The 26,679-nt window shown below is 44.8% G+C and overlaps 1 protein-coding gene across 7 annotated transcripts in view; it reads left to right on the top strand.

Moving 5' to 3' along the window:
• The window catches only part of NINL (ninein like), a 178,741-nt gene that overhangs the window by 102,149 nt on the left and 49,913 nt on the right, over window positions 1–26,679 (top strand). For all 7 annotated transcript variants that reach the window (XM_024577013.3, XM_053926534.1, XM_045184917.2 and 4 more), the window contains 5 exons: window positions 311–451; window positions 3,547–3,721; window positions 4,839–4,949; window positions 5,565–5,645; window positions 21,190–21,319. In XM_024577013.3, coding sequence (XP_024432781.2) covers window positions 311–451; window positions 3,547–3,721; window positions 4,839–4,949; window positions 5,565–5,645; window positions 21,190–21,319 — 638 coding nt within the window. The remainder of the gene's footprint in view (window positions 1–310; window positions 452–3,546; window positions 3,722–4,838; window positions 4,950–5,564; window positions 5,646–21,189; window positions 21,320–26,679) is intronic.

The following is a 26,679-nucleotide window of genomic DNA, read 5'->3' as shown; positions in this document are numbered from 1 at the left end:
AATTCTCATCTGTTCTGTGGCCGTCTGGAGGTGTGGCACACTGTAAGCCTTTAGGCTCGAAACCTTCTAGAAACTTCCCTTGGCAATTTATTTAACCTCTCTCTAAGCATCTACATTTGTAAAATGAGCATAGTAATTGTACAAATCTCTTTAGGAGGTGATTGGTGGTGGCGTGAAGTTAGAGCATGGCACAGCGCTGGGCCATCCCATGCACCCAGCAAATGCCGGCTCTTTTTATCATTTACACAGACACAGAGATCACTGGCCCCAGAACATGCATTCCATTAACCCTATTTTTTTCCTGCGGCAGGGATCAAGTAGAGCAGATGGTGAGGGAGCGAGACAAGGCAAGGCAGGATCTAGAGAAAGCTGAGAAGAGGAACCTGGAATTTGTGAAAGAGATGGACGATTGCCACTCTACCCTGGAGCAACTTACAGAGAAGAAGATCAAGTGGGTCCTGCCAGTGATGTCTGAGCCCAGAGCTGCAGCTTCTTGGCACCAGGGCAACAATTCCCCAGCCATGGCTGAGGGCAGGTGGTAGATACAGGGCTGCCACCTGCTGAGGCTGTGATCATAAACACAGCAGAGCCAATAGAAATCTGGAAGACACACCTTTGGGGATACCCTTCCTTGAAAGAAGAGGGAATGGTGCATTTAAAAAGTGGTCTTGCTCTTTATGATGGGTTGCATGGTACAGTGGCATCTAACTGTGCATGCCTGTAAGCTGTAGGGAAAATTGCTCTCTGCTGCCCTCACTCTCTTCTGCTTCATTTATGGGGTCTGTCCCATTCAAGCCAAGCATTCTCTGTGTATTTGTAATCAGTGAGACAGATGGACATTTTAAGAGAGGGCTAATGAATGGCTTTGGAGCTTGTTGGCTCAACAGAAAGGAGCCTGACATGGTGGAAGGGGCTCAAAGCCCAAAACCTGACTGCAGGCATCTCACTGGACAGTGAGTAGAGCAGACCAGAAGAAAGGATTTCTGGCCTTTTTTTATGGACACATCACCTCTAGTTTATTAAATAAAACAGGTGACAAAATCCATCCCCTGAGGATTTCCCAGGCTGAGCCAGGCAGAGAGAAGGTTTTTCACCCCCCTGCCTATGCTGGGCACCCCTGACAGAGCTCCATAGTAGTTCAGCTTCTCAAAGTTTTTGTCACTCAAAGGTGTCTCCTCATGAATAGCGAAGAGTTCATACTGTGGAAAAACTGGTGTCCCACACTCAGCCCTCAGCCATGCTCCTGGTGTAGTGCAGAGGGGTTGTGGACACCCCCACCTCCTCTCTCACCTGTGTTGGAAGAGGGGCTGGGCGCAGAGGGGCTAACAGTATTTTTAGAGTTCTGGGTCTGTTGCTTCCTGGGTGGACAGAGCCCCTCAGATTCCTCACCTCTAAAGTGGGAGTGATCGGATATCCATCCACGCCTTAGAGCACTCTGCACAGAGCCCTGTGCATCTCCGCCTGTGTCATAGCTGTGCTTATGCCTCAGCAAAATGAGTAGTGAGAAAGAGAAGCAGCAGTCCAGGTGACACAGGTGGTTTCAATGAGCAGCTGTCTGAGACAGCTTGTGATGAGGCTCTGGGACATGGCCTCTCCCTGTTACATGTGGTTATGACACTTGAAGGGTAATACTTTTCTTACAACAGACCTCTTGGCAAGGTTTGTTGGTGTCATGGTATGATGTACATAAACTCCCCACAAGACCCTGGGTTGAGTGTAGGGATTTCAAGGGACTTTCACCTGCCCCCCTCTTCCTTATATGTGGCTTTTAAGCACAATCCTGAGAAAGATTTGCCTTTGCCATGTGTCATGGCTACCAAACTCTCACTCTGCTTTCTCATGCTTCAGGAGGAAGAGAGGTAGCAGGGAGGAATGAAGGAACCTGTCGGTATACCTGCTTACCTGAGGGTCTGCAGGGCAGCCACAGCAGATAGGAGGGCTGTTAATAGCTACATGGTGCCAGTTGATTGTATCCCATTAGACCAGGGATGTCAAACTCATTTTTACTGGGGGGCCACATCAGCCTCACAGTTGCCTTCAAAGGGCCAAATATAATTTGGGAATTATTTAGTGTGGGGGAATATGTATAGGTATAAGTGTATAAGTGTGAATGCATGGGTATGAGTGCAAGTGTGGGTCCTGCACTCTTAACAGAGTGATGGGAATTTTTAGAAAAGATAAAAATTAAGAATCCTTTCACCAAACTTCTAAAACTATTTCCAGTCAAACCTGAGAAACTAAATAAACATGATCTCACTATAAGGTGGTGCTGCAAGGCTGCGAAGCCCCAATGTGGGGAGATAGGCCATGGGTACCTTGATTTCCACCTAGATGCACTGGCCATGGCCCTGCTGAGCCCTCTCAGTGTGGAATATGTAGAGCATTCATCTCAAAGGAGCATTTAGTTTAGAAATAACTGGATTTTGTTTCTGCTTTTGTCAACAATTGACAGTCTCTGTTCAGCCGGTTCCCTTGCCCTGTTCATCCATAAGCATCCTGTTTACCATTTCTTGCCGAGCAAGCTCCTGTGGGTGAAACTAGAAAATTCAAACTGTTGACTCTTGTAGCTACAGATGTTTGACTTTGCTCATCTGAGATAGTCTCCTTAATTTCCTGACTTTACAAAATAGGATGTTAAGTCACTGTGGGCTTCCACAGAGTGAAATTATTGCTTAAAAATAAGGAGCTGAGCCCTGACCAGTGTGGCTTAGTTGGTTGTGCATCATCCCACAGAGAAAAAGGTCTCCAGTTCAATTCCCCATCGAGGCACATGCCTAGGTTGTGGGTTCTGTCAATGTTTCTCTCTCACATTTGATGTTTCTCTCCCTCCCTTTTTCTCCCTCCTTTTCCCTCTTAAAAAAAAAAAAAAAAAAAAAAAAAACCCAGAAAAGAAAAGTCAGGAACTGAGTCTTGAAAGAAGCCAACAGTAAAATTGCTAGTACATTTTTCCCTCTTTCTTGATAGCTCCTCTAGTCTCCGAACTGCCCTTTTAACAATATGCTGTCATCAGCCTCCTCACAAGTTTGCAAACCTTGGGATCTCACCTGAGTGTGTATAGGACCAATTCTAACCATCCTGATTGATTCCTCTGAGACCTTAGGTTGCTGCCTCTTCGGGAACCAGGGGAGACAAAGGGTCCACCAGGGCCTCTTTTAACTGCAGCAGCCTGGTTTTCATGTGACCTGCTTTATGCAACACTGCCAGCTCCTCGGCCCTCAGTGTTTTTCAAGAAGAAAACTCCTCTTTTTAAACAATTGTGTTCGGCCCTGAGGAGGGGCACCCACCTTCCTGCCCCAGAGTTATGATATAAAGGAGGGCCCCTGGCCTCAGAACACATGCAGTTTCACTGAGGAACACAGGAGGGCCCCATCTGTCAAGCAAGAACTATTGAATCCAAGACAGTGTGGCCAAGTGCTCCATGCAGGGGTATTCCAGGGAAGGAAGAGGTCTTGTTGTCTGAAAAGGTATCCCTGCAGAGGCAGAGCCAGATGGGCCTGAGCAGCACCCTTGGAAGCCCATTATGACATGCTATTGTGTGCCTTACAGACACATGGAGCAGGAGTACAGAGAAAGGCTGAGTATCCTGAGGTCTGAGGTGGAGATGGAGCAAGAGCTATTTTGGGAACAGGCCTGCAGGCAGAGGGCCATGCTGGAGAAGGACCTGGAGTGCCTGCAGGCTAAGGAGGCCAGCCTCCAAGAGAAGCTAACCCTGGCCCTAAAGGTAGGTAGCAAGATAAGAATAATGGGGGAGGAGAGAGGTGCCTCCCCAGGGCACCCCACCCAGAAAAGAAAATACAGAAATGAGGTTACCTGCAGGTTCCTCTTCTCGCACCCCACATTTTCATAGTCAAGGATTCAACTCTTCCTATTAGCCTTAAGAAGTTTACATTTCTGTAATAGGGAAATCCCTAGGGTTTCAAACTAAGGAATATTTGCTGCAGCCATAGAGATAACACACTTCTCAGCCAGAGCAGAAAGGGTCCTGTGTCTTTAAGATGGGCACTGCTATCCACTTGTGGGGACAGTAGGACAGGCCTCTTGCTCTGTGCTCTGGGTCTGTGGACCAAGGTTAGGGAAGGTCAGCAGCCAGTTCTGCTATACCCCTGGAGACAAGAGCACCTGTGGGGTGAGCAAACGTAAAGTCCACCTGTTGCCCCTGGGTGCAGCCTGGGGCAAATGTGGTTTCTGGGCTTTGGAAACTATCCCTCAGATCCACACCCATCCTGCATTTGAGTACAGTGAGTTGTCCCTGGGGCCCTCCTGTGCTCTTGCCTTCCTCTTTTTCTCTTAACTCAGAGCATGTGGATTCTTTCCTCACCTGCCTACTTCTCTCAGTCTATCTCCTGCAGGAAAAGCCAAGTACCCCAGGAGCATCTGACAGCAGCATGCACAGGTCCTGCCCTCCTTGCCTGCCTGGCTCTCCACAACACTGTGTCTTCACGTCTCTTCTTCCTGGTTTCCCTATGGACATCTGAAGTGTAGTGGTGCAATTTCAAATCCCTCATTTAGAAAATGGCTCAGAAGGGCTTGCCACTAGCCTTTTCTTATGACATTCATGACCTTCTGAGCACTTGGATTGGGAGAAGCAGAGGCAATGGGAAGAACAATGAGCATTGGTGAGGGCACTGTGGGGTCTGTCCCTGGGCTGCTCTGGACTGGCGCCTGGGACAGCCTTCTCTGCATGGTGTCAAGGCAGTGAGTACCAGATTCCATGAGGTTTCTTCTCTGATGATGAGTGCTACTGGGAATAAGTCTTTCACTGAAAGAGGAGACAGACCTGCCAACAGCTCACTCTTGCACTCTCAAAGCCTGGCAAACCTCTGACCTGTGTCTTGTAGGAAAACAGTCGATTACAGAAGGAGATTATTGAAGTTGTGGAAAAACTATCGGAATCAGAGAAGCTTGTCCTGAAACTGCAGAATGATCTGGAGTTTGTGTTGAAAGACAAGGCAAGTCCTTTTGCTAAATTTTAATCTTTAAAGAAGAGCCTGTAGTGCTGGGTAAAAAGTATTCTTGAAAAAGAATACCTAGATGGCTGAATTTAGTTTTTTTCTGTTAAACTTCTAGATTGGAGAGAAAATTAGCAAGGTGACTTTCCTTCTGTTTTCCTCCCCTTCAAGCCAATGCAGGGGTGTCAGAATGCCCTGGTGACAACTTGCAAATTGGCCTTTTAATGACAAGACCAGGGCCAGCTGGCACCATCAACCCCAGTGACAGGTTGTTAGTGATGAGAGGCATGGAGGAGAGGTTAGAGTTTGGTGCCCACCATTAAGTCCCCACCCCTACCTGGAGGCCCTGCCCATCACCTGGGGAGGAGATGGAGAGAGAAGTTGCTGTACTGGGGAAGCATCCAGGCAGGGGGTGGCCGAGGGGGCCAAGGCAGGAGCATACTACTGCCCTGAGACCTTTTAAACAACGGGAGAGGATGGGAGGAGGAGGAAGGGACTGGAGGTCTGTACTTAGAGATGCTGAACCTTGTGTAAAGAGTATGAAGGGGTGACAGCATGCATTCTACCTGGCCTGAGGACCTGTCTGTAATTTTCCTTTGCTGGTACAACCTCCAGCTGGAGCCACAGAGCACAGAACTCTTGGTCCAGGAGGAGCGGTTCGAGAAGGTCATGAAGGAGTACGAGCTCAAGTGCAGGGTATGTGCCCCACCCAGCCCCTTTACCTTCCTGAGCCTTAGGGTTTTCTTTATCTTGTACCAGGCCCTCACTTTTGTCTTAATGCACAAGGCCCTCACATAGTCCTGTCCCGTACTCCACCGCCAGCTCATCCTACAGGAGGGGTAGTTCTTTCTAAGAGCCTGGCCCTCCCTTTAGAGAACTCCTCTTTCAGAAGGCTGTGGTACCATCTCCAGGTCACTCCTGAGAAGAATGGGGTGCTGGAAACCATGAGACAGGCTGGCTTTGCAAGTCATCAGGGTCTGTCTGGCTCAGACTGGGGTGGTGGTATGCAGGCTTCATTCTTTCCCAATCTTGCCCAGGAGTGGCCTGGCATTCTTGGAGGGCTACTCCAGGCCTCCACAGGAAGGGTGATCCAGCGTGGGGTGGCATTGCCACCAGACAGGGACTGGGATCAAATCTGCCTCAGGTCAGCCTGTAGTGTATGGGTTCTTGCCTTTGTATAGAAAAGATTTCACAACACGAGTCCAGGTGGTTTTGAGAGTACATTTTTTAAAGCTGGGGACAGTGAATTAAAGGAAGGACATAGAGCAGAAGAAACAGTAGAGAGGTTAGGTGGTACTCTGCTTTGGCTCCCTCAACATGTTATAGGAAAGAAGTGAGCCCACGCTGTGCTGCTTTTAGCTGACCTGGAAAGTCAAAGAAAAGGGGGTCCTTGGAGACAGGATCAGGGAGTAAGCCCAGGATGAGCTGCTGCTGCTCATTACTCCCCTTGTTGCCATTCTCATGGGAACCCTTAGAATTTAGAAGGAAGCAAAAAGTTTATGCCTAAGAAGGGGTATTGGGCTTGCTCTCGAGACGGGGTGTCAAACTCATTTTCACCATGGGCCACATCAGCCTCATGGTTGCCTTCAAAGGGCTGAATGTAATTTCAACTCCTTAACAGTTAAGGAGTAGTTATATTTATACAGTCCTAAAATTATTTCAGCCCTTTGAAGGCAACTACGAGGCTGATATGGCCTCCGGTAAAAATGAGTTTGACATCCCTGCTCTAGAGCAAGCCCACACCTAGTCTTTTTCTTGAGGCTTTTTATCTCTTTTGCAGGTGAGAATCTTAGGGGAGGGTTTTAGCAGAATATTCATTAGCTTTCTAGGTGTGTTTTTAATATTCTAGAACATCAAAATGAGTGTATAGAGGAGCTTGGGATTATTCTTTTGTCTGCATTTTTTTTTTTAAGATTTTATTTATCTTTAAAGAGAGGGGAAGGGAAGGAGAAAGAGAGGGAGAAAAACATCAGGGTGTAGTTGCCTCTCCTGTGTTCCTCACCAGGGGCCAGGCTGGCAACCCAGATGTGTGCCCTAACTGGGAATTGAACCAATGACCCTCTGGTTCGCAGGCCAGCACTCAATCCACTGAGCCACACCAACCAGGGCAGGTCTGCTTTATTATATTTTTATCTTGCATCTGTTCTGGCTTTAATGGGGGTTTTGTTATTTGTTCCCCTGACTTCATCTGTTCTTGGGTTTAGTTGGCACAAGTGTCATGAATTGGGTCTCTATTCTCTATTTTCCAGACCAGGGTGACTTAAGCTATGTATTCCCTGGTCAGGGAGGAGAGGTATGAACCATTTGCTCTCAAGTGTCCTTGGTTAGGGAAGATAAGGTCTTGCGATTTACTAGCTGGCTATAAGTTGGTTCAAATTATTTAATTTTCTTGTCTCAGTTTCCTATTCCACTTGCCCAGGAATTGTCCTAGCTTTTTACTATCCTATCATGGCAGGAGCATCCTTCGTCGAGCACAGCAGGTAGAGCCTCTTATCTGGGCCTGCATTCCACTGACACGGTCTTCCAAGCCTTGTGTTCTGCTAGGAGGTGAAATAGGACTTACCTGCTTAGCACCTGTGTTTTGCCCCACATGGACTGGCCAAAATCATTAGACCAGCACCAATTCTGCAGGCCCCTCTGTATTTCTAGGCAGTATGTAAGGCTTCATCGTGTATTCTGTTGTTGAGTATTTAGATTTTCTGGGCCAAACCTACCATTGTTGATCCATTTAATTGGAGAAACCACAGTGCAGAGCAGGGTAGAGATGGTAAACAATGCCAGTGGTGCTGATCCCATTATACTCGTAAAATGATTGAGGAACTCAACAGAAAAAACATTATTGTTAGATATTAAGGGTCTATTATCAAATCACTTCTAATGGTTTCCCTCCAAATTAAAGTAAGAACTGACTTTTTTTCCTATTGCATATTGCTTTAGCAACACCAGAGGATAAAGCTGAGCCCAAGCTGTTCTGGAGTATGACATGATCTGCTGGTTTCTGCCCTGTGTTCATGGAGAGCTCCACTCCAAACTCTGAATCCTGGGTGCCCTTATGAAAGCCCTGTGTGTGGTCAGCTGTGGCACTCTCCTCCAGAACCAGATGGCTGTGGGGTACGGGGTAGTCAGACTGGTGGGGCTGTCATGCAGGTGGGACACGCACCACAACTTTCTGCTGTGTTTTCTCCCTGTCTTTAAATTGTTGCAAACACTTATAACCTCTAACTAACCATTAATTTATATGTTTCTTTACTGCAGTGATTTTCTTTCTTTCTTTTTTAATATATTTATTGATTATGCTATTACAGTTGTCCCATTTCCCGCCCCCCACTCCACCACCTCCCTCCCAAATTCCCCCCCTGTAGTTCATGTCCATGGGTCATACTTATAAGTTCTTTGGCTTCTACATTTCCTACACTATTCTTACCCTCCCTCTGTCTATTTTCTGTCTAGTATCATCTATGCTACTTATTCTCTGTACCTTCCCCCCCTCTCCCCCTTCCAATCCCCTATTGACAACCCTCCATGTGATCTCCATCTCTATGGTTCTGTTCCTGTTCTAATTGTTTGCCTAGTTTGCTCTTGTTTTTGTTTTAGGTGTGGTCGTTAATAACTGTGAGTTTGCTGTCATTTTTGCTGTTCCTATTTTTGATCTTCTTTTTCTTAGGTAACTCCCTTTAACATTTCATATAATAAGGGCTTGGTGATGATAAACTTCTTGAACTTGACCTTATCTGAGAAGCACTTTATCTTCCCTTCCATTCTAAATGATAGCTTTGCTGGATACAGTAATCTTGCAGGTAGGCCCTTGCGTTTAATCTTGGGTAATGTAATTATGATGTGCCTTGGTGTGTTCCTCCTTGGGTCCAGCTTCTTTGGGACTCTCTGAGCTTCCTGGACTTCCTGGAAGTCTATTTCCTTTGCCAGACTGGGGAAGTTCTCCTTCATTATTTGTTCAAATAAGTTTTCAATTTTTTATTCTTCCTCTTCTCCTTCTGGCACCCCTATAATTCAGATGTTGGAACATTTCAAGATGTCCTGGAGGTTCCTAAGCCTCTCCTTATTTCTCCGAATTCTTGTTTCTTCATTCTTTTCTGGTTGGATGTTTCTTTCTTCCCTCTGGTCCAAACCATTGATTTGAGTCCCAGTTTCCTTCACATCACTATTGGTTCCCTGTACATTTTCCTTTGTTTCTCTTAGCATAGGCTTCATTTTTTCATTTGGTTTTCGAACAGATTCAACCAATTCTGTGAGCAAATTGAAAACCAGTGTTTTGAACTGTGCATCCAATAGGTTGGCTATCTCTTCCTCGCTTAGTTGTATTTTTTCTGGAGCTTTGAAGTGTTCTGTCATTTGGGCCTTTTTTTTTTTTTTTGTCTTGGTGCCTCTGTTACTTTAAGGGGCGGAGCCTTAGGTGTTGGGGGGGTGATGCTAGTTGCTGCACTGTGACGCTGTACGTGGGGGAGGGGCCAAAAGGGAGCAATGGCGTCCCCTTCACTCTCCTCCGTATTTCAATCTTTCACTCCGATACCCACAATCAAACTGGGCCCCTCTGGTGCTGGTTCCCGAGTGGGTGGGCCTGTGCACGCTCTAGGCCCCTGTGGGTCTCTCCAGCGACCTCTCCTGTGAGGCTGGGAGTCTCTCCTGCTGCCGCCCCAACCCCCACGGGCGTTTTCAGTCAGAGGTCTGAGGCTTTATTTCCCTGCGCTGGAGCCCTGGGTTACAAGGTCTGCTTCACTCCCCGCCATTTGTCTGATTTATCTGTGTGAGAATGTGGGGCCGTGGGGTGCTACCCACCGCTCTGCCTGCCCCGTCCTCCGCCACTCTGAGTCCGGCCCTCTTGGTTTATCTGTGTGTGAATGTGGGGCCACAGGGTCTGCCAGCAGTCAGACTGCCTGCCCTGTTCATCCCACACTCTGCCAGTCTCAGTCCTTCCAAGGCAACGCGAGTCCTCTCCGCCCCGGTCCCCATCTCCGCCCCTCCTACTGATCCGGATGAATGTTTATTTTTTATTTCCTTGGTGTGGGACTTCCTTGCCATTCGATTTTCTGTGAGTTCTGGTTGTGCGAAGAGGCGCAGTACGTCTATGTACACCGCCATCTTGGTTCTCCTATTTTATTTTATTTTTTACTTTTATTCAATTACAGTTGTATGCCTTTTCTCCCCATCCTCCACCCCACCACAACAGAAACCACCTCCCTCCCCCACTTCCACCCTCCCCCTTGATTTTGTCCATGTGTCCTTTACAGCAGTTGCTGTAATTCCCTCTCCCACTGTCCCCTCCCCACTCCCCCCTGGCTATTGATAGATGGTTCTTAACTTCAGTGTCTCCGGTTATATTTTGTTTCCTTTTTTATTCTGTTGATTACGTTCCAGTTAAAGGTGAGATCATATGGTATTTGTCCCTCACCGCCTGGCTTATTTCACTTAACATAATGCTCTCCACTTCCATCCATGCTGTTGCAAAGGGTATAAGCTCCTTCTTTCTCTCTGCTGCGTGTAGTATTCCATTGTGTAAATATACCATAGTTTTTGGATCCACTCGTTTGCTGATGGGTACTTAGGTTGCTTCCAGTACTTGGCTATTATAAATTGTGCTGCTATGAACATTGGGGTGCATAGGTTCTTTTGGATGGGTGTTTCAGGGTTCTTAGGGTGTAATCCCAGCAGCAGAATTGCTGGGTCAAAGGGCAGTTCCATGTTTAGTTTTCTGAGGAAATTCCATACTGTTTTCCACAGTGGCCTCACCAGTCTGCATTCCCACCAACAGTGCACTAGGGTTCCCTTTTCTCTGCATCCTCTCCAACATTTGTTTGTGGGTTTGTTTATGTTGGCCACTCTGACCGGTGTGAGATGGTACCTCATTGTGGTTTTACTTTGCATCTCTCTGATGGCTAGTGATGCTGAGCATCTTTTCATATGTCTCTGGGCCCTCTGTACGTCTTCTTTGGAGAAGTATCTGTTCAAGTCCTTTGCCCATTTTTTAAGTGGGTTGTTTCTCTTCCTGGAGTGCAGTCGTGTGAGTTCTTTATATATTTTGGAGATCAGGCCCTTGTCTGAGGTATCATTAGCAAATATGTTTTCCCATACTGTTGGTTCTCTTTGTAATTTGGTGCTGTTTTCTTTAGCCATGCAGAAGCTTTTAATTTTGATGAGGTCCCAATTGTTTATTCTTTCCTTTATGACCCTTGCTTTAGGGGACATGTCTGTGAGGATGTTGCTGCGTGGAATGTCTGAGATTTTCCTGCCAATGTTTTTCTCGAGGACTTTTATGGTGTTACGACTTATATTTAAGTCTTTTATCCATCTTGAGTTTATTTTTGTGTGTGGCGTAAGTTGGTGATTGAGTTTCATTTTTTTGCACGTAGCTGTCCAGATCTCCCAACACCATTTGTTGAAGAGGCTTTTTTTGCTCCATTTTATGCTTCTTCCCCCTTTGTCAAATATTAATTGACCATAAAGACTTGAGTTTATTTCTGGGCTCTCTGTTCTGTTCCATTGGTCTGTGTGCCTGTTTTATGCCAGTACCAGGCTGTTTTGATTACCGTGGCCTTGGAATACAGTTTGATATCAGGTATTGTGATCCCTCCTGCTTCGTTCTTCTTTCTCAAAATTGCAGCAGCTATTCGGGGTCGTTTATCGTTCCATATAAATTTCTGAAATGTTTGTTCTATATCTATGAAATATATCATGGGTACTTTAATAGGGATTGCATTGAATGTATAAATCGCTTTGGGTAGTATGGCCATTTTGATGATGTTAATTCTTCCAATCCATGAGCCTGGTACATGCTTCCATTTGTTTGAGTCTTCCTTAATTTCTTTCTTCAGTGTGGTGTAGTTTTCTGAGGACAGGTCTTTTACCTCCTTGGTTAGGTTTATTCCTAGGTACTTTATTTTTCTTGTTGCTATATCAAATGGGATTTTTTTCCTGATTTCTGTTTCTGCAGTTTCATTGTTGATATACAGGAATGCCTTTGATTTGTGAGTATTGACTTTGTCTCCAGCTGTTTTGCCAAATTCATTTATTAGGTCGAGTAGTTTTTTGGTGGAGTCTATAAGATTTTCCATGGACACTATCATGTCATCTGCAAACAATGACAGTTTCATTTCCTCCTTTCCAATTTGGATGCCTTTTATTTCTTTCTCTTGTCAGATTGCTGTGGCTAGGACTTCCAATAGTATGTTGAATAGGAGTGGTGAGAGAGGGCATCCTTGTCTTCTTCCTGATCTTAGTGGGAAAGCTCTAAGTTTTTGTCCATTGAGTATGATGTTGGCTGTAGGTCTCTCATATATGGCCTTTATTATGTTGAGGAATGCTCCCTCTATTCCCACTTTGCTGAGTGTTTTTATCAGAAATGGGCGCTGTATGTTATCAAATGCTTTTTCTGCATCTATTGATATGATCATCTGATTTTTGTCTTTGCTGTTGTTGATGTGATGTATCATGTTTATTGATTTGTGAATATTGTACCATCCTTGCATCCCTGGGATGAATCCCACTTGGTCATGGTGTATGATCTTTTTAATGTACTGCTGGATGAGGTTTGCCAATATTTTGTTGAGAATTTTAGCGTCTATGTTCATCAGCGATATTGGCCTGAAGTTTTCTTTCTTTGTTGTGTCTTTATCTGGTTTTGGGATTAGGATGATGCTGGCTTCATAAAAAAAACTTTGGAAGTCTTCCATCAATTTGGATTTTTTTGAATAGTCTGTGAAGGATAGGGCTTAGCTCTTCCTTAGATGCTTTTTAGAATTCTCCTGTGAAACCATCTGGTCCAGGGCTTTTGTGTGTTGGCAGGTTTTTGATGACTGCTTCAATTTCGTGTGCTGTTTTTAGTCTGTTCAGGTTTTCTGCTTCTTCATTCAGTTTTGGAAGATTATACTTTTCTAGAAATGTGTCCATTTCACCTAGGTTTTCAAATTTCTTGGCATACAGTTCTTCGTAGTAATTTCTTACAATCCTTTGTATTTCTGTGGTATCAGTTGTAATCTCTTCCCTTTCATTTCTAATTGTGTTTATTTGGATTCTCTCTCTTTTTTTCTTGATGAGCCTTCTTAAAGCCTTGTCGATTTTGTTTATCTTTTCAAAGAACCAGCTGTTGGATTCATTGATCCTTAGAATTGTGGTTTTAGTCTCTATGTCATTTAACTCTGCTCTGATATTGGTTATTTCCTTCCTTCTGCTTGCTCTGGGCTGTCTTTGTTGTTGTTCCTCGAGTTCTTGTAGGCGTAGGGTTAGGTTGTTTGTATGAAATGTTTCTATCTTTTTAAGGTAGTCCTGTAGTGCTATGAACTTCCCTCTCAGACTGCCTTGCTGTGTCCCATAGGTTTTGGGTTGTTTTGAGTTCATTTCCAGTTGTTTCCAGAAAGGTTTTGATTTCTTCCCTAATCTCGTTCTTGACCCATTCATTGTTTAATAGCATGCTATTCAGTCTCCATGATTTTGAGTGTTGTGGGCTTTTTCCTTTGGGGTTGGTTTGTAGTTTCAGTCCCTTGTGGTCAGAGAAAATGCTTGATATGATTTCCATTTTCTTGAATTTGTTGAGGCTTGTTTTTTGTCCTGTCATGTGGTCTATTTTGAAAATGTTCCATGTACACTTGAAAAGAATGTGTATTTTGCTTCTTTGGGATGTGAAGCTCAATATATATCAGTTAAGTCCATTTCCTCTAGGGTATTGTTAAGTGACACAATGTTTGGAACACCTGTCCATTTTTGACAATGGGGTGTTAAAGTCCCCTACTATAATTGTGTTGCTGTGAATATCTTTCTTGAAGTCCTCCAAGATTTTCTTCATGTATTTGGGTTCTCCTGTGTTGGGTGCATATATATTTACAATGTTTATGTCTTCTTGGTGGATTCTTCCTTTAAGTATTATGAAGTGACTTTCTGGGTCTCTCTTTATGGCCCTTCTTTTGAAGTCTATTTTGTCTGATATGAGTATTGCTACCCCTGCTTTTTTTTCCTGTCCATTTGCTTGGAAAATTTGTTTCCAGCCCTTCACTTTCAGACTGTAGTTCTGTCCTGAGGTGGGTCTCTTGTAGGCAGCATATGTGTGGGTCATGCTTTCTTATCCATTCAGCTATTCTGTGTCTTTTGATTGGAGCATTTAATCCATTTATGTTTAAGGTTATTATCGATAGGTAGTTATTCATTGCCATTTTTTCCTACCTGTGTTGCTCTCTCTTTCTCTTTTCCTTCCTTTCCTTATAGCAGTCCCTTTAGCATTTCTTGCAGAGCTGGTTTGGTGGAGGTGTTTTCTTTTAGACTTCTTTTGTCTGGGAAACTCTTTATTTGGCCTTCTATCTTGATTGAGAGCCTTGCTGGGTAAAGTAGCCTAGGTTGCAGGCCTCATTACTTGGAATATTTTTTGCCATTCTCTTCTGGCTTGGAGCGTTTCCATTGAGAAGTCAGTTGCTAACCTTATTGGGGCTCCCTTGTATGTTACTTCCTGTTTCTCCCTTGCTGCCTTTAAGATCCTCTGTTTGTCTTGTAATTTTGCCATTTTAATTATGATGTGTCTTGCAGTGGGCCTCTTTCAGTTCATCTTGCTTGGGATTCTCTGTGTTTCTTGGATTTGTGTGACTTTTCTCTCATCAGATTAGGGAAATTTTCCATCATGACTTTTTCAAACAGGTTTTCTATCCCTTGCTCTTCTTCTTCTCCTTCTGGCATTCCTATTATACAGATATTATTATGTTTCATGTTGTCCTGCATTTCCCTTAATCCCTCTTCATTCTTTCTGAGCCTCTTGTCCTTTTCTTGCTCTTTCTGGGTGTTTTTTTTCTACTTTGTCCTCCAGCTCACTGATCCGATCCTCTGCTTCATCAAGTCTGCTTTTCATTCCTTCTACTGTGTTCTTCAATTCAGAAATTGTATTCTTCATTTCCTCTTGGCCCTTGTTGACAGTTTCTATTTCCTTTTTCATGTTGATATAGTTAGCAGTGAGTTCATTGTACTTTTCCTGTAGTTTCTGGTAGTTCTCTGTGATTTCAGTGAGCTTCCTGATAACCACTGCTTTGAACTCAGTATCTGATAGTTGAGTTGCCTCTTTTTCAGTTAGCATTCTTTCTGAGGCTTCCTCCTTTCTTTTCATTTGGGGATTGTTTCTTTGTCTTGCCATTGTTTGTGAGACTCTTCTTGTTAGCCTCTTCTTCTTAAATTGATCTGTTCGGACTCCCTGTGTTTATGATATGAACTTCTATGGTAGTATGCCAGTGGGATTCAATGGGGCTATCTCCTTAATCTCCTTAGCTCTCTGGTCTTGAGCTGACGTTTATCGTCTAAGAGGGTCTAACTATGGTCTTTGAAGAGCTCCCGGTTTTATTGTCTCACCTGTGGGAAAAGGAGAAAGAAGAAAAAAAAAATGGAAAGGGAATGAAGGAAAAAGGAATAGAAAAGGAATGGAAGGAAGGAAGGCAGTAAGAAGGAATAAAAAAGTAAAGGATGGAAGGAAGAATGAACAAAAAAAAGAAAGAAGGACAGAAAGAAGAAGGAATTTAGGGATAAAGGAAAAAATAAAAAGTCTTCTGCTGGCTTTAGACCAGTCAGGTTAGTTCTGCTGGTCTTTCTGTCTGTGAAACGGGAAGGGGTGGGTGGAGGGACTGGTTTCTTTTTTCTCCCTTCCTGAGCCACACTCTTTGCTGTTGTCCAGCCTCCAGCCCAGTTCCTCACGGTCCTTCTGCTCCCCCCATAGTCCTTTAGTTCACCAGTTGTGCTGTCCTTTAGTTGCGCCAATTAGGGGCAACTCACACTCCACCTTCTTGCTCTTTGCTGTTAAAGATGCTAGGGGCTCTGGGTGCTCCTTCAGGGTAGTTCAGCCCCCTACTGGGTCAAGTCTTTCTGGGGACTGCATTCTCCCCTATCCCTGCAGCTCCCTTCTGCTGGGCGTTCTGCCTTCCTCCTAGAGATGGAGTAGGCCGTGCCATGCTTTGTGCACAGGGGCTAGGTGGGAGTTGTTCAGAGCCGGTGCTTCAGGTGTGGTTGCCTGCCGGCAGCCAGGCTGTTGATCGGGTTGCGCACGGATCCCGGGCTTTGGGCCTGTGCACCCCAGCAGCCGGGGCGATGATCAGGATGTGTGCCCACCCAGGGTTTCACTTGTGGGCGCCCAGGCCACTGATTGGGGTACGAACCCACCCAGGAGCGTTGGGCTTGTGGGCCCAGGCAGCCTGGCCGCTGATCTGTGTGCACACTGGTCCCCGGCTTTGAGCCTGTGCACCCCAGCAGCTGGACCGCTGATCAGGGTGCGTGCCCACCCCGGGTTTCAGGTGTGGGCACCCAGTCCACTGATCTGGGTGCACACCAACCGGGCTTCAGGCATGTGCTGGGGCTGCTTATTCTGTGTTCACAGTCCAGGGGCTGAGGGGGTAGGGGTGCAAGAGGCCTCAGCTGCTGTGGAGAGTTCTCTAAACAGCTACTGAGTGCCTCTATTTTCTCTTTTTCTTTTCAAGAAATTCCTCCTGTTCAAGCCCCTCTGGTCCAAACAAGCATCTGGCCTCTCACACTGCCCAGCCTAGCTCTCTCCCAAGCATCCTGCTCCCCAGCTGGGGGCTTCAGCTGCCCTGGTCCCCGCGCTGGTCCCAGGGACCTTATTGTCCTTAAGCACACTTCTTACCATCTGATCTTTCAATGTCTTCTATCTTTGGTCTCCGATCTTCATATATGCTGGAATACTGTTGGGTCTTCGCTGTGTTCCTCAGATCAGCTAGGCGTTTCACTGGTGCCGAGGGGAAGTGGACTCCTCTCCCACCTATCTCGCCACCATCTTCCAGTCTGCTATTGAAATTTTTAAAGAAGTATAAACCTCATCTTTCTTTAACGTGACTCTATTACTTAAATAACTGCTACTCATTTCACTTTAGGTTCTTGACATTTTACTTTTTGAAACATTAGCAGAGATATTTTACATTTTTGTGCTAACCTATTCATTTAGAAATTTTCCCTCTAGTTTTTTTTTTTTTTGGATATATTTGGCTTTTTCAAACTTACATTTAGAGCATTAAAAAAACTTTTTATTTCAACATAATATCTAATACGTAGTTACAAAAGTAAAAGTAGTGCAGGGAACACTTGGATACCCTTTACCCAGATTCACCTGTTGTTTACATTTTACGCTGTTTGCTCTCTTAGTACATACTTGCTCACTGTGTGTATGTGTGTGTATCTGGATGTGAATGTATCTAGACAGTTACTTTCTGAATGTCTGAGAGTAAGTTACATGCATCATGGCCCTCAGCCTCTAAAGAGGTCAGTGTGCATTTCCTAAAAACTGGCTTATACAACCTCACAGTGGTTGCAGATGCACCAGAGTTGATTGTTAACTGTTCAGGAATTTTACTAGCTTCATGTTAAACCTTTGATAGCTTGAAATTGGCTGTGGTGGGAGTTTCTTACACCACATAAATGTGCAAAAGCTACAAATCTGGGCTTTTCTTCCTGGAGAGTCAGTTTCCCAACACCCTGATGAATGAGAATATTCCTAGTTACTGTGGCACACTTACTAACTTCATGATTTCTATTGATACATTATATTTCAGTTTTGTTAGTTAACCTAACAATGTCCTTTGGAGCATTTCTCCTCTAATACAGGGTCTACTTTGGATCAGGAATTTCTTTTAGTTGTCATGTCTCTTTTAACATCTTTTCATCTGAAATGTTCTTAGTCCATTCAGGCTGCTACAACAAGAATACCATAGAATGGGGGGCTTATAAATGACAAAAGCCCACAGTTCTGAGGGCTGGGAAATCCAAGATCAAGTCGCAAATAGATTTAGTGTCTAATGAGAGCTCTCTTTCTGGTTGCAGATGGGTGGCGGTCTTCTCAATGCCCTCACATAGCAGAAGAGGCGAAGGAGCTCTCTGGGGTCTGTTTTGTGAGAGCACTAATGCCCTTCTTGAGGACTCCATCTTCATGACATAATCACCTTCCAAAGGTCCCATCTCCAAATATCATCATATAGGACATTAGGGTTCAGCATATGAATTTAGGGGGACACATTCATTCCATTGAACATTCACCAGACTTTCTTTTATCTTTCACATGGATATTTTATTTTATTTTTCATTCTATTTTTTCTTTTACCATTTATCCCCTTTATACCCTCTTCTACCTCCACCCACCTTCCTCCCTTCCATAATCACCACACTGTTGTCCATGTCCATGAATCCTTTTCTTTTTTGGTCCATCCCTGTACTTTCCAACCCCCAAGAGCTTTCAACCTGCTCTCTATCTATGAGTCTGTCTTTATTTTGCTTGTTAGTTGTTTGTTCGTTAGATTCCACATATGAATGAAATCATATGCTATTTACCTTTTTCTCACCGGCTTATTTCACTTAGTATAATGTTCCCTAGGTCCATCCATGTTATCAGAAAGGGTAAAATTATTTTTTTATGGCTAAGTAGTATTCCATCATATAAATGTACCATAGCTGTTTTATTTACTCATCTACTGATGGACATTTGGGCTGCTTTCAAATCTTGGCTGTTTTAAATAACGCTGCAGTGAACATAAAGGTGCTTATATTCTTTTGAATTAGTGTTTCAGATTTCTTCAGATAAATTAACAGAAGAGGTGTTGCTGGGTTATAAGGCAATTCCATTTTTAATTTTTTGAGATAACTCCATACTGCTTTCCACAGTGGCTGCACCAACCTGCATTCCCACCAACAATGCAAAAGGGTTCCCTTTTCTCCACATCCTTGCCAGCACTTGTTCCTTGTTGATTTAATGATGATAGCCACTCTGGCAGGTGTGAGGTGATATTTCATAGTGGCTTTAATTTGCATTTCTCTGATGATTAGTGAATTGAGTATCATATGTATATTGACCATCTGTATGTCCTCTTTGGAGAAGTGTCTGTTCAGGTTCTTTGCCCATTTTTTAATTGGATTGTTTGTTTTTTGTGTGTGTTGAGTTTTATAAGTTCTTTTTTTAAATTTTATTTATTTACTTTTAGAGAGAGGGGAAGGGAGGGAGAAAGAAAGGGAGAGAAATATCAATATGTGGTTGCCTCTCACATGCCCCTCACTGGGGACCTGGCCTGCAACCTGGGCATGTGCCCTAGACTGGGGATTGAACCCACCACCCTTTGGTTTACAAGCCAGTGCTCAATCCAGTGAGCCACACCAGCCAGGGCGGTAGAAGTTCTTTTTAAATTTTGGATATTAACCCCTTACAGATCTATTGGCAAATATGTTCTCCAATTCAGTGGGTTGTCTTTTCATTTTGTTGATGGTTTCCTTTGCTGTGCAAAAACGTTTTAGTTTGATGTAGTCCCATTTGTTTTTTCTTTTGTGTCCCTTGCCTGAGGATGCATATCAGAAAAAATATTGCTACGAGCAATGTCTGAGATTTTATTGCCTATGTTTGCTTCTAGGATTTTTATGGTTTTGAATCTAACATTTAAACCTTTAATCCATTTTTAATTTATTCTTGTGTGTGGAGTAAGAAGGTGGTCTAGTTGTATTTTTTCCTGCATGTATCTCTCTAATTCTCCCAATACCATTCATTGAATAAACTGTCATGTGGACTTGCTTTTTGAGGAATACATCCCCCCCATTCATTTTAATAGAAACTTTCTCATTTTGTGTCTTTCTGATATTTCCTTTGGTTAAATTGAGACTGTACATTCTCAGCTGGATAGCATAGGTGATGTTAATTTTGGTCACCTCATCAAGGCATTACCTGATTTTCCCAATTACTGGTAGTAAGTAGTAAGCAGTCACTGGGGAGACATTTTAAAACCATGTAAATACTCTGCTATTCATCTAAATTTTCCGTGGATTTAGTATCCATTGATAATTCTTGTCCACTCCAGTTTTTACCATCATGGTTACAAAATGATGATTTTCCAACTCTAGCACCCACTCTCCCCATCTGTTAGTTAGCCCTTGGCATTTTACTATAAGTCAGAAAAGTCTGATCTTTCTATCTACCTGCCTACCTATCTACCTATCTATTTATCTGTTGCCATGGACTCACAAATTCCCATCCCCCCCCCCCAGTAGTTTGTAATTCATTACTATGTCTAATTATTTTCGTGTTCAAATTGTGTAAGATTTGGCTGGTGGGAGTGTTAACCAGCTAGCAGCCGTGTCCTTGAGATATGTCACCATCATTTTTGTTTTATTGATTAGTTCCATACTTACTAGCATAATAAGATGCTCCAAACTAATCTTGTACTTTACCTGCAGTCTCCCTGGAATCAGCCATTTCTCCGAGGAGTCTTGGTTCCTTATCTAAGGGAATGGTCTTACAAACCAAGATCTGGATGTTTGGTGTGCTGGGTTGTTGGGGGGAGGTCTCTGCCTCTTGGCTGAGGTCATTTTTTATATTCAGTCTCCAGAGGTAGAGACAACCTTGATCCTTCCCTGATGTTCATCACCTAGTCTCTCCAATGTCACTGTTTAGCGTTTCCCTTTACTTTGTAACTAGGATGTTCGTTAGCAAGAAAAGCATGCCTTCCATTGTTGACGAATTCCCTTTCTATTTAACTATCCTTTTAGCTTTTTGTTTTTTCTTTCAGTTGTCAACCTCAGTTCTCTTGACAAGGCTACCTTTGGTAAAAGACAGTATAAAATGTTAACCAGATCCTCATTAGAGATTATTTGCAGTTGAATATTTTCACTGTTGTCTTGGGTGGACACTGTAATGAAGTCATAATCCCCAAATGCAGATTTTCTTTTTCTGCATTTCCACACTGCTACATACTGAGTATTTGTGTTTCCCCAAATTCATATGTTGAAGCCTATTCCCTCTTTGTGATCATGTTAGACCTTGTGATGTGGGGCCTTTGGGGGGTCCTGAGGGTAAGCCGAGTGAAGGAGACTAGTGCTCTATAAAAGGGACTCAAGAGAGCTCTCCCATCTCTTTCATCACATGAGGACATGGAAAAAGATGACTATCTATGAACTGAGAAGTCCTCACTAGATACTGGAACTACTGGCACTTTGATTATGGGCTTTTAGCCTCCAAAACCTTGAGAGTTAAATTTCTGTTGTTTATATGCCCCTAGTCTGTGGTATTTTTGGTATGGCATCCCAAATGGACTGAGACACACACCAACCCCTAACAGATGTCTGTGGGTGGTTCTTCAGCCCCCATGATCTGTGGCTTACCTTGGCACAGCTGGATGCCCTAGATGTTGGGCTTAGCTGCTCCCCGGGTAGCCCAGTCTCCACACTAGTGGCTCCTTAGACTGAGTGGCCACAGCAGCTGGAAGAAGTGTCTGGCTCTGCCCTACAGGACCTGCAGGACCGCAACGATGAGCTGCAGGCTGCTGTGGAGGATCTGCGGTCACAGTTGCCCCAGAGTTGGCATGGCCAGCACCATGCATCGCCAAATGGATGGCTGTTCCCTAGACATGGCCAAACAGGTAGGAGCTCAGCTCAGTTCTGCAAGATGGCAGTGATGTGCTTTTACTGGGGGTGGAGGGGGCTGGTGTCAATGGGCTTCTACCTATGCTGCACAGGCTGCCTTCAGGTCCAGGGTGAGCAGTGATGGGTGGGCCAGTTTCATAGTACAACAGAGCCTAGCCCAGCCTCCATGTGGTCCCGAGTGCCTTGGACTGCCACATGTGGGAGAAGGGCTGTAACCCAAGGCCAGAGGTTGACACAATACCCAGAGACTGGAGAGAGGTTGAGGAGGGTGAGGGTTTTTCTATTTGGGTAGAAATGGTGAAGGTGTTAGGATGACCTTACCATGACCATAGGATAGGTGCATCCAAGTGACTCTCCAATGTTAGGAGAAGTACCCAGGGGATCCAGGTGAGTACCCAGCATGGGCCAGACACATAGCAGTGATAATCTAGAATAAGGAATGGGGGGGAGGGAGGTGAGGGTGAGCAAGGGGCTCGTCTCAGGTCTGTGACAGCTCTTACAAAGGGAAGTCACTAAATTGTGTAAATAGGTCAGGGACTCCCTAGAATTCACAGAGGCCTCACATGTACTGGGGTAGACTTGGTGTTTACTACCTGAGTTATGTGGATAGCATCACCTTTGAGCTATGAGGTGGTTTTGTGGTACCAGGAAGTGCAAAGCTCGAAGCAAAGATGCATGCTGAAGGTATAGCTTGAGAAGGACCACGGCTTCATGCTTCTTAACTCAGCCCATAAGTTTGGAAAGAGCTATAGGCTCTGAGAGGCCCTGAGGCCCTGTGTTTAACTGTTCATGACCCCTTTTACAGACCGTTGTGTGCGGGGGCAGGGGGGGCAGGTTTCAGATGCCAGAGCTATTGGAGGACAGTGATTTCAGCTGGTTGCTACTCTTCCCTGGCAATTGTACAGGGCAGGCGCCATGCAGATTCACATAATGCACCTGGCCTTACACCTGCTGCTGCCACTGACAGGGGCCATGGAGACCATAGTGACTGCTGCAGCAGCCTGACTGCTTCCATCGATCACACATCAATCGTGCAGCCCCTCAGAAAACATCTTGGTCCTATCTGTAGCCCTAAGAGCACACAGAGTTTCTCATATTGCTCAGGGAAAGCTAACTTAATAAAATAGAAAAACGTGTGTGCTCAAAAGAGCCAATGTGGGAACCTCCACGAGAACTGCATGTGTTTTCTGTGTATGTGGACCCAGCATTCTTGGCCCTTTACAAAACCCCCTCACCTGCAGCTTCCTTAGTGGAATCTGATGGCTCCTGAGGTTTACAGCCCTGAGTGCCCTCAGCTGCGAGGTTTTAGGGTGTGGCCAGCATGCCAGATGGTACCAGATTCCCAGATGAGTTATGATGTGCAGCCAGGTGGGCAGCCTGGCCACAGGGAAGGAAGCACTTGCTATCTCCATTGTCCCTGGAGGAGCCTGAGCTACACATGGTGTGTGACTCTTGTAGGGAGCCACTGACCTGTAGCCCAGGGCATGGCAGAGCTGAGATCTTATACACAGGGTTGTCCTTGTCCATAAGGTCTCAGACTCTGGCGCCAGAAGCAGCCCCACACTTGTGTGTCACTGATAAAACTAAAGCAATCTCTCAGCTAGTGCTTTTTTCTTCCTTGATGCAGACACGGGCCTGCAGTGTCTGCAGCGTCCTGGCTGAGACGAGACAAATTCACATGGACTACCGAGTCCCCTGGAGGAAAAGGGACAGCACAGCCACTCTCTCAAGGGGAGAGTGCCTCAGAGTGCCTCAACTACTCTCTCAAGAGAAGAGCACCCCAACCCTTGCCTTGACAGGCTTTTATTGCTTTTCTGGGCACATTACATTGAGGATGATCCTCATTTACTATGCACAGGTTCCCTTTAGGTGGTTACCTTTAACAGAAAACAAAAGGGAGAATGTTGCCAATTCCATCAAAAAGGAAGGATATTTGCAAATGTAAAGGGAAAAGTGGTTGAACTGGTTATACTGTCCTTAGAAGGTTTAGCATAGATTTTAGGAAGTTACTTTAAAGATATGCAGTAAACAATTGCTGCCTCAATTCAGGGTGAGGGAGTTTTAGCAAAAAGCAAGTAAGTCTCAAAGTGGCCTAGGTACAATGCAGGCCTGATTCCCCACTACAGAACCTATCCGTGGGTGTGGGTTCCTTGTGCTGGACCTCGCTTTCCACTGGCCTTTCCGAGTGGGAGCAGGGCCCATGCCACGCAGAATGGTCTCCTATATTCCCCCCCTTGTTTTTAGTTAGGACTGCTATTGATCCCACAAAGCTTGCTACTTGCTCATCTCTCACACGACCCTGGGAAAATAATTTGCACATGCATCAAAGTACACAGAGCATTATTATAATCAGTAAGCAACCAGGGGCTCCAAAGACCCAGTTCTCAGATTAAGCCCATCAGTCATTGTCAGGCAGTACAATGTGATCAAACAATAGATAACATTCAAAGAACTATGAGGGCTTATTTAGGGTCAGGGTCAGATGGCTAAAGGGCCATAAAACTTTGGGGAAGCAAGTTCATTTCAGGCTTAGACCCTTATCATTTAAATTGAGGGTATTAGCAAGCACAGTTTCACAGGATTTTATGCACTCTTTCTTAGGCCTGATCGCCCTGGGGAGCCCACCCTTTCCAGCACAGGGCCACACCCACCTCCAGCATTGTTTCAGGCTTAGGTCCAAACTGGGGAAGTAAGGCAGCCAAGAGATTAGGAGACTTCTTGCAGACAGAATGAAGACTCAGGTTCTGTCAAAGCCAAGGGGCGAGGGTCCATCACCCCCTTTCTCCATAGCCCCCCAAGTCCTTCCCTGAGGGCCTCCTCATGATCATGCCTGTCTTAGGTTATCCCTCCCTTGAGGAATCTTACCCATCATTGGCTAACCGGTCATGTACTGGGGGCCAGGCAAGGTGAAGTAAAGTGGGCAGAGACGGTACTCCTGCCAGGGGGATAAACTTCATCTCCTCAGTGGCTTAGAGTCCCTTGGTCTCTCACTCAGCCTTAGCCATGGGGGGTTACAGCTTCTGAAACCAGGCAGAGCCATTCTCAACATCTCCCCTTCTTTGTTTGTGAATGCAGTTGTAGTTGTTAAGCCTGTGAAACCTATTTGCTGCTGAATGCAATCTTGAGCAAACGACCTCTATATACATCGTAAAGCACAAATAAGGATTAAGACACGGAGACACCCAAGGGCTGCCATGCCCCAAACTCATAAATTCAGTCTATTGAACCAGTTTTTAGGGTTCAGCCATTGTAGATTATTGTCAAGGTTCTGGAACACTTTTTGTTCAGTAAGACCTTTGCTTGAGCATTAAGAGCCTTGATGTCCCTACATGTGGTGGGGACATGCCTAAAGGGAACATTATGGGGCACTGAGGGGTTGTTGCCCTCTGCAGGAGGCTCTTGAGCCTCGGCCCCTGTCATTGGGGCATGACCCATCCTCCTCCGTTGGCAGACCCAGGCCCGTGAGTGATGTTGTGGGTGTCCGTTTTCCTTCTGGTTGTTCAGGGTCAGCTGGGTCATCTGGTCTGTCAGTCAGTGGGTTCTCGCCTCCAGGTAGCGGAGCTTGGTGTCTATTTCGCTCATGATAAGGCTTTATTCTTTTGGCTGGTAGCCAGACAGGACCTGTAGGAATGGAAACATATGCATACCCTCTTCCCCATGTTAAGAGATCTACAGGGCCCTGCCAAGAGCCATCTCCCAGTGGATCTCTGTATAAACACTGAGGATAAGATGACTTTGGCTCTTTCTTCTGAAAATGTTTCTCAATTGGAGTACGGAATGATTCGTCACAATTTAGAAAATTATATGTAAACATGGCTAACATAATCAAATTTTGGGAGGAGGACTCATGACTCCCCCTTTTTGGTTTTTTAAGAAAAATTTTAAAAGTATGATGAGCCTGTTCTACAATTGCCTGTCTAGTTGGATTGTAAGGTATTCCTGTTTTATGTTGGATATTCCAACGCTGAAGAAAGACCTGAGTGGAACCGGCAAAGTATCCAGGGCCATTATCAGTTTTAACTTGCTGAGGCCGTCCTAAATGACTAAAGGCCTCAAGCCAATGGGCTTGTGTATTTTTAGCAGATTCTCCCTTTCAAGCAGATGCATGTAGGGCACCAGAGTAAGTATCAATAGAAATATGAACGTATTTGAATTTCCCAAAGGGAGTGTAATGAGTGACATCTGTTTGCCAAATTATGTGAGAACTTAGTCCTTGACGATTAATTCCTGTAGATGGGGGTGTCTTGCTAAGGGTTTGGCAATCAGGACATTCTTTAATAATTTGCTTAGCTTGGGAGTGAGGAATGTCAAATTGTTTTCAGAGTGCCTGGCTATTTTGATGAAAAAACTGATGAGAAGCTGTTGCTTGCTGGAAGGCAGTAAGGACCCCTACTGAGGCATCTACCTCATTGTTACCATCCACCAGGGGACCAGGCAGGTCTGAATAGGATCAAATATGAGTAATGAAGAAGGGGTGTTCTCACTTGTCAAGGAGGGACTGTAGGGTCAAAAATGGGTTAAGTAGATTGGGGTCACAATAGAAGTCTTAATTAATGCCTGATCTAGATGCAGAATAGTATAAACAGTACACCCTGAGTCACAGACTATATTCAAAGATTCCTGGGGCCATTGCCGCAGAGCCATGATTGCAGCAAAGAGCTCAGCCCTTTGAGTAGAGGAATGTCCTGAGGATACAAAACTTCTCCAGTTTTTGCCAGGTAATAGCAGCCCGTCCAGTTTTTCTGGACCCGTCAAGAAACGCAGTTCTTGCCCCAGTTATTGGCGTTGGGCGGACCTTTTCTGCTAGCCTTATTTGAAGGAATGGAATTTTTGAAGCAATTTATCTGAGGGCAGGTTAATTTCTAGTCCTCCTACGAAATCAGCTGTGGCACACTGAAATTCTAAAGATTGAGCTGCCAATTGTTGTAAATAAACTTGAGTTAAGGGGACATGAATAAAGGCAGGATCATATCCAAATAACTGCTGTGTTCGCTCACGCCCCTTTATAATAAGATGGCACAACGCAGTTATATAGGTGGTAATAGTACACTGTGGTTGATGAGACAGAAAAAGCCATTCTATCATAGCTAAGTGGGGCAACAGCTATCCAATAAGACCCGATGGGGTGCCTAAGGTTGGGAAACAGAAAAGCCAGACAGGAAACTGTGGATTAATTCTCGTTAGTTGTCGCTGCTGAATATGTTGATTTATTATACGTAATTCTTGTAGGACCTTGGAGGACAGTTTTCGGGGGGAATTAAGATCTGGGTCCTCTTTAAGGGTGTTAAATAAATGAGTTAATTGTTGGGTTGGTATTCCAAGGCTGGGCTGCACCCAGTTGATTGCTCCTAGGAGT

The sequence above is a fragment of the Desmodus rotundus genome, chromosome 6, assembly GCF_022682495.2.
Source record: "Desmodus rotundus isolate HL8 chromosome 6, HLdesRot8A.1, whole genome shotgun sequence".
NCBI classification, from domain to species: domain Eukaryota; kingdom Metazoa; phylum Chordata; class Mammalia; order Chiroptera; family Phyllostomidae; genus Desmodus; species Desmodus rotundus.
This window is presented reverse-complemented; position numbering and strand designations above follow the sequence as displayed.